At 37.5% G+C, this 7,216-nt stretch overlaps 1 protein-coding gene across 1 annotated transcript in view; it reads right to left on the bottom strand.

Moving 5' to 3' along the window:
* Positions 1-668: 668 nt before the first annotated feature.
* LOC111322878 (coiled-coil domain-containing protein 112) overlaps positions 669-7,216 on the bottom strand; it is a 10,856-nt gene continuing 4,308 nt past the window's right edge. Inside the window, exons 2-12 of the mRNA XM_088757733.1 lie at positions 7,007-7,128; positions 6,171-6,336; positions 5,665-5,836; positions 5,419-5,505; positions 4,886-5,035; positions 4,050-4,178; positions 3,015-3,110; positions 2,263-2,409; positions 2,002-2,097; positions 1,698-1,819; positions 669-1,286 (exon numbers count right to left, since the gene is read on the bottom strand). Of these exons, the coding sequence (XP_088613859.1) occupies positions 1,253-1,286; positions 1,698-1,819; positions 2,002-2,097; positions 2,263-2,409; positions 3,015-3,110; positions 4,050-4,178; positions 4,886-5,035; positions 5,419-5,505; positions 5,665-5,836; positions 6,171-6,336; positions 7,007-7,128 (1,321 nt within the window). The 3' untranslated portion in view covers positions 669-1,252. The remainder of the gene's footprint in view (positions 1,287-1,697; positions 1,820-2,001; positions 2,098-2,262; positions 2,410-3,014; positions 3,111-4,049; positions 4,179-4,885; positions 5,036-5,418; positions 5,506-5,664; positions 5,837-6,170; positions 6,337-7,006; positions 7,129-7,216) is intronic.

The following is a 7,216-nucleotide window of genomic DNA, read 5'->3' as shown; positions in this document are numbered from 1 at the left end:
AGTAGTGAACATTTGCAAGTGATTGCAAAATAAACTCTGCATTCAGAAGTTTTCGTTTCATCTTTGTTTTCAATGTTCACAGAACTAACATTTTAAGAAACATGGAAATTATTTTACGAAATAGTTACCCTTTCGAGTACACGAGGAGGTTTTGGTGCTTAATCAAAGGTTTTGAAACTGGTTTTTCAAATAACGACCGAATTTGGGAAATATTTTCAAATAGTGAATTTAACATTGAAAACAGCATTTTCAAAACAGCTTTTACACAAGTAGTAAAAAGATCATCCAATACATCAATGCGAAGAAAACAAGAGAAGCACTCAGCCAATCTGTGATGGGTGTTTCCACGTCTTGGACAATTTTTTTTTTATAGCGAACATTTTTTGTCTTCATGACAATCTTCACTGCACCTCCAGTCATCACCCATAGTTGATTGTGGTAAGGGATATTTCTACTCCGTTTTTCTTTTTTAATATTTCGAGTAGGAGAGAAACATCCACGTTCTCGCTAGTACGAGCGTTATCATTTTTAACTGTGATGGTTGATCAATGGGATTAATAATTACGCCGGATGCACCGCTATTCAGTCGGTGACAAAGATGAATTGGCCGTTGTTGAAAGGAAATTAGATGGAGAAATGAATATTTCTCTAGAGCATAGAATACCCCCTTAACATTTAAATAAATATTTTATTCACAATTTCGTTTAAAACTGTACACTATCGCTGTGTCCTCCCTGCCTTAGAAGATTCAGGGTCTTCAGAAGATCTTTATCTTTATGTAGCTTCTTGCGAGGTGCAAGTGAAGTAACAGAGCCCTTTTTAAAGCAATTGACATGATTTTGAGACGATTAATGTCTACATGTTGATAGACTGTAGAAGCTATCAACATCAGGCGAGCGCGTGGAAGCGCGTGGAAGCGTGAGGTGCGAGACACGTGACAAGAGGAGCGCGTACAAAATAAGCTATCTCCTCTCGCGTGTATCTCTTGTCTCACGCTTACCTCCGCGCCTGCGCGCCTCGGTAATAGACCATGGTGGTTCTGCTGGCTTTCTCTTGACCACGCTTTACCAAATTTAAGCTTACCCGACGTGAGAATGGATCACACTCCACAGATAATAAAGCTATTGCAAATTTGCGGTTTAAAGAGGACAGGCTAGTAGGTGTAATACATGTTGAACAAGGATCAAAATTGCGGAAGTACGTAACAGTCCATGGGCTTCAGAAAATCGACGAGTGTTCTGTAGAGTAGCTGTCATGATAATCCCTGCCGCCATGACGGGACTGCCCTGAAATTAAACAGTATTCGTTTCATTTAAAGAACTTTGTAAAGACTGATTACACTAATCTCTTTTTCTTCTTTTTCTTCAACCATCACTCGTCTAAGTCTTGTGGATACCATCAAGCTTATAACTCAAGTTATTACGACGGCCGATCAGAAAAAAGAGAAAACCACAGAAGGCCACAGACCCTAAAGCAAATACAGGTGGACGGCCTAAAGTGCGACAAACGCAAGAGACCAAGTTCATGATTCGCGTTAGTTTTTCCCCCTCATTAGTTGAGGGATGATAATGGCTCGGCCAGTCAGGATGCGTAGAAAAACAAATTCAATAAATTCCCGGGTTCATTTCGATAAGCAATTGAGAAAAATGCTCTTCTGCAAGGAGGTCAAATCGTCCGAGAAGAAAAGATTTGCATACCTGTGTGGCATATGAAGACTAGGCCCATGTCCAGCCGTCCCAGGCCCTTCTTTTTTTCTCTGTTCCCATCCAGCAGTGAGTTTGTACAGTCGAGATGGGTCACGTGATACATTTACTTCGACCTGAGTCAAAGGAAAAAAAACAAACTAAAACAAAGGTTCCGTGATGGAGAAATGGCGTTTTGAAATTTAGTCTGATCTACAAAACAGGAAGGCTTTATCCTCTTTTAAATAAAAAAGAAAGAGAGAGAAAAAAAAAGGTCGTCTTTCTTGTTGTTTCCCTAGCTTATTCAACAATCTGTTACCTGACTTTTTAGTTTCTGGAGTCTTTTTTCTTTTTCTTGTTTCTGAACTTCCTTCACTTTCATCTTGGCTTGTCGTTCATCTAACATCTTTTGGCTCTGAAGCAATACATGAAAAAGATTCCGCATAAATAATGGTGTGCATCTACCCAAACTCGTTCGCAGCCGTTGCTTAGTGTCACGCAACGTGCTCTCTCCCCGTTATGTGTAAGATACACCTACCTTGGCCAGCCGCATCACTTTTCGCTCTCAAATCCCACTCACCCTTTCTTGTATTTTCGCTGCCTCTTCCGCAGTTATCTTATTTGCCTCTTTTTCTTGGTGAACTCTCGCGTGTCGTGCTGCTTTTAAAATAGCTTGTTCCTCTGCTCTCTGTCTTGCATACTCTTCCACCTGTGCTTTAATCTCCAGCTAGAGGGATAAAAAAAGGGAAACAAAGAAAAAACAAGTTGAGGGAGATACAATGCGGGTGGTGCGGTCTCAAACAACAGTTGATCATTTCTAATTCGGATTAATCTTGTTCATGGTTCAACAACCTCGTTCGTTTTTCATTAATTAGTTCCAACTCTCTAAGGTATCATGAGTCCCATTATTTGTTGTCTTTTACGGTTGTAATTATTGTAAACGGGATCACGAGCGTAGCTAGCCTCGCCTTCCCAAACAGGATACTAATCCATCTGAGGTACAGGTAACTCCGAAGTACTACGTCGAGTTTCCCTAGCAGTTTACTCATACCATTTACATCACTAGGTGGAGGGTGGATTATACTTTGTGTTGAATTATCATAAATCAATCCAAATTCATTTTAAGACGGGGTAGAGCGCTCTTTCCTTACGGGCAATTAATCGAAGGGGGTACTAATTTCAAATTTTGAACGATAGGAGGGGCGCTTATCTTGAAGGGGCGCTTATTCGTGGTGAACCGCTAATTCAAGGATTTACGGTATTTAAGCACATCGTGTAGTTACGACTTCCATCCCAGTGCTTGGCAGTGTTTGGGGTTGTGAACCAGCTTACCCTTTTCTTCTCGTCTCTCTCCTTCTCTCTCGCCTTGCTCATTTCTAATCTGAGCCGTGCTTCCTCACTCTTTGCTTTTTCTAATTCTTTCTGCACCTGAGAGGAATGTCGCCAAAACCCAAAACGTCACAAAAAAAACAAACAAAAAAAAATCAATTCACCGTCATCCTGAGACCTGTTACTATGAAATGCAGTCCAAACATAATTCCACAGCAACACATCATTTTAAACCTTGAAAAAGTGACTGGCTTCTAACTTCTCGTTATAATATCACCCTTGAATCAAATGTAGAGGTCATGGAGATAAGGGATTTGATCTCCAACTTAGGAAGCTCCTGATTGTCAAACAAATTCTCCTTGTCGGACTGGATGAAATGTCAAGAGAACACTGAGAAGAAAACTGATACCAATATTAAGGTGAAAAGGCTTTAGCCATGTTAACATTTACTAGAATCTGTGAAGAAGTGTTTCTGGTCACATTTGTTATCACACTAAATCTATTCCCTGGAAAGAAACTTTCTTTTTTAGTTCTCTGAGTCAATAACTTAAATGATACCTAACAATTAGACAAGTGGGTAATCCGACTTCACTGCAATACTCATGCTGGGATTGAAACATCCCTTTTCATCTGAGAGTGTGGCGTGAACAGCAGAATAAAAAGAGTGTTTATTACTCCATATCACACAACTGGTTCCTGTCTGAAGCTGGCCATGCTTAAAATTCGTTTAACTATCTCACATCTATATATTTAAATCTGCTTAGAAGGAAAATCTCCAATTTAACTAGTTCCAACAGAGCTCGACACTAACTTTTCAACTTATTAGCCAAGTGGCTAGTGACAACTAAGATGTTACAACAATTTCAGTTTGTTTACTACCCAAACTGGCGTGTGGAAATTGAAAACCAAACTGAATTTCTACTAGTTGGTGGTTAGTTGGCTACCACTAGTGTTGAGTCCTGTCCAAGATATTAATGTCCATTATTTTACATCAAATCTTAAATTTTTCACAAGTTTTCCCTCCTCCAAGAGAGTTACCTTCCATTCATTTAGATGCTTGATCCTTTCCTCCCTCTCTTTTTCTATTTGTTCTTCTTTTCTTCTCTTTATTCTCTCTTCCTCCTCCAATTCATCTTCTTCATCTTTTAACAAGTCATCTTTCTTTGCCTTTTGAAAACCAAAAACAGTTTGTCGCAAAAAAAACAACAACAACAAAACAAATGAGTATTTAATAGTTTTGTAACCTACATTTGATGACAGAATCCAAAACTATCTATCAAGCAGAAACAGCCGAAAACATCAGGCAGTGTATAACACCAATAAAACCTCATGGCTTGCTATCTGATTATCTAGTTATTCTTCCCTTTAGATACTATATATTTCCATAGAGGAGGATTTAATGCATATAAACTAAACACCCTGCAACTAAAAATTCTGTTCATCCTCATCCTCTCTCAGCAAGAAAATGTATCATTAGTTAAGGTGAGTCAATTTCAATTACATTCAGACAAGAACTCTTGACAGAAGAACAAAAGTGTTTGACATTTCTGTTCACTATACATATTTGTGGGGGAATCATAACAAATGTAACCCGACCAATTTGTGACCCAAATGTGTCAGCCAACTTATTCATAAAAACTTCATTCATTTGACAGATGACCCCTCTGTTGGTCAACAAACTCTCAATGTATCAGCCACCACTGTACTAAGCGATAGCTGCAGTTGGCTAGGCACTATATATCTCTTTGAAAACTGGTTTGTTATAACCAACTCAACCAAAGATTCAGGCAGGTCTCTAAAACACTGACTATAAAAGTGAGGAATAGGGTCCCATGTTACTGAATGGAACAAGTGTTAATGATATACCGGTATACCTCTTTGTTGTATTTCCATTCTTGGATGGCTTTCTTTTTACTTTCTTTGAGTATCAAGTATTCACTGTACCATTCATCATGCTGTCGCACATCATCGACACTTCTTCCAGGAATCCCAGATCCAGCAGCTCTCATGAACACTTCATGGTTCTATAGATAGTCCCATAGTATTTGATGGCAGGAAAAGGTAGTGGTTATTCATCATGGTGAACACATGCAAACCGGGAAAAAGGGATTATCAACATTAGGCTTCACCACAGTAACATAAAAAATTGCATATTAAGCATGGATTCCCACAACAGCAGAGTCAAGCCAAATTGTTTCTTTGTGGCAAACAAAAAACCAGCCAATCACAACAGAACGTAATTCTTTATGAGCTGATATGAAACAGATTGAAAAGCCTAGAGAAAAGTAGTTCTTGGAATCTACCCTAGAAGTGACTGCACGAAAAACCAATAAATCTTCATTAGGAGGAAAATATTTTGACCTTTTTAAAATCAGTGGCAATGAAATGCAAAATGTTATTTTTCTACCTTATGTTTGCTCTTAAGCTTTAAGAAGAGCTGATGATCATAGTCATCCCAGCCTCCACTGTGTCCACCAGTTTGTGCCAAGAATCTCTGCAACGTCAGGCCAGTGTTAATTAATTTACATTAATTTTGAGTTGAGTAAAAACAAAATACAAAGAGACAATTCCTGACAACAATACATCAACACCCACTGCATGGTTCAAAGAAGCTCAATGCATATCATGATTCCTACAGGTCACATCAAAGTACCTCAAATGCCGCAACTGCAGGTGGCAATGAAACTGTAACAGCCCCAGCTGCTTTCTTCACATCAACAGCAGCTGTTGCAGGAGCAGGTAACTGTGACCAAGAATCAAACTTTTTCTCCATTGCTGCTACTTCTTGAAGACATGTTCGCTCTTCATGCAACAGCTCATCATAGCTGCCAAGAATGACAAAATCAATTAGGACTGTATGACAAGATTTTGAAAGAAGACAACAAACTACAGTTAATTGTATGACCTTTTCTAAAGCCATGAAGTTAATCTGGTTGAAACTGAAACTAAATAGAACCTTGCATTTGCTGTTGCTTGTAATCAGCTCTGATAAAAATCTTGGAGTCAAGTATAAATCTTCAATTTCCCAGAAGTTTCAAACTTAAGTATATACCCTTTTTTTAAAATACCACCCTCTGTGTAAACCTTGATATTCTAACTATTGTTAGTACAACTGTTACTATCATAAATTACATCAGTTAATTAAAAAGCATACATTACATTTTTCTCTGCTGTTCTTTAAATGTCATCATAGAATTTTCAATTTCCTCCATTATCTCTTTGAGTTTTTCAACAAACTCTGGAGATGGTTTTACATCTTGCAAATCTCTCTGGAACTTGTTTACATTTGCCCTGATTTTACCCAACTGCTGCTTCAGTTTAGTTTCTGTTAAAATAATGATAGCATTCAAGAAAAGTCCAGTGCCATTAATATCAATAGGGTTGTTTTGAATGAGAGGAAACTATATACAGTACCAATGTAAGTATGGAAGTAAAAGAACATTACCATAAATAAAAATCCACAGATTTATTGCACCCTACATGTAAATGTTCTCAAATTTCTCTCTAGCCTTTCTTAGCTTAATTGCATGACATTGAGAAGAAAAACAAGTACCTGTAATTTATTGCTGTGAAATTTGGAAATTTTCAGTAAAATCCTGCCACTGAAGTCTGCTCCAATTGACCTTATCTTTCTTCTAAAACACCTAATATTCTATTTCATTTTATTTCATTTCCTGATAATGAATCCATTTAGTGATGGACTGTTTACATTATCATAGTGGAACTGATATCAACTATACTCAGTCTCACTATAACTGGTGATTGGTTGAGTTCGTTATTAAAGGTACGAAATAACTCTCTCTTTATATTTATTATGATTTAATCTTAAACAAAGGGATAAAAGTTAAAGGATTTTCGTTCTATGAAAGTGTCTTGAACTACGGTGAAATTGAGTTAGATTGCTTTCCAAATGGAAGGGGACGGGTTTAGTTAAGGAATTTCTACCTTAAAAGCTGAAAAAATTGAGAAGGTTACAAGTTATAGTGTATACTTACTCTCTGATTTTCTTTCATTTGTCTCTTTCAAATCCAGTTCTTCAAGTTCACAGTAGTCTTTGCGAAACTCACTGCGTCTACTGTAAAGTGGAGTGTTTCTATCCTTTTCCAGGCCAGAAATTCTAACAATTTACAAAAATTGTTATCATGAATATCTAAAAAATACATTCTTCAAACTGAGAGAAAACATAATATATATATTTAACAATT

Source organism: Stylophora pistillata, chromosome 4 (genome assembly GCF_964205215.1).
Source record: "Stylophora pistillata chromosome 4, jaStyPist1.2, whole genome shotgun sequence".
Classification (NCBI taxonomy): Eukaryota; Metazoa; Cnidaria; class Anthozoa; order Scleractinia; family Pocilloporidae; genus Stylophora; species Stylophora pistillata.
The sequence above is the reverse complement of the archived record's forward strand: the minus strand, read 5'-3'. Positions and strand labels throughout refer to the sequence as shown.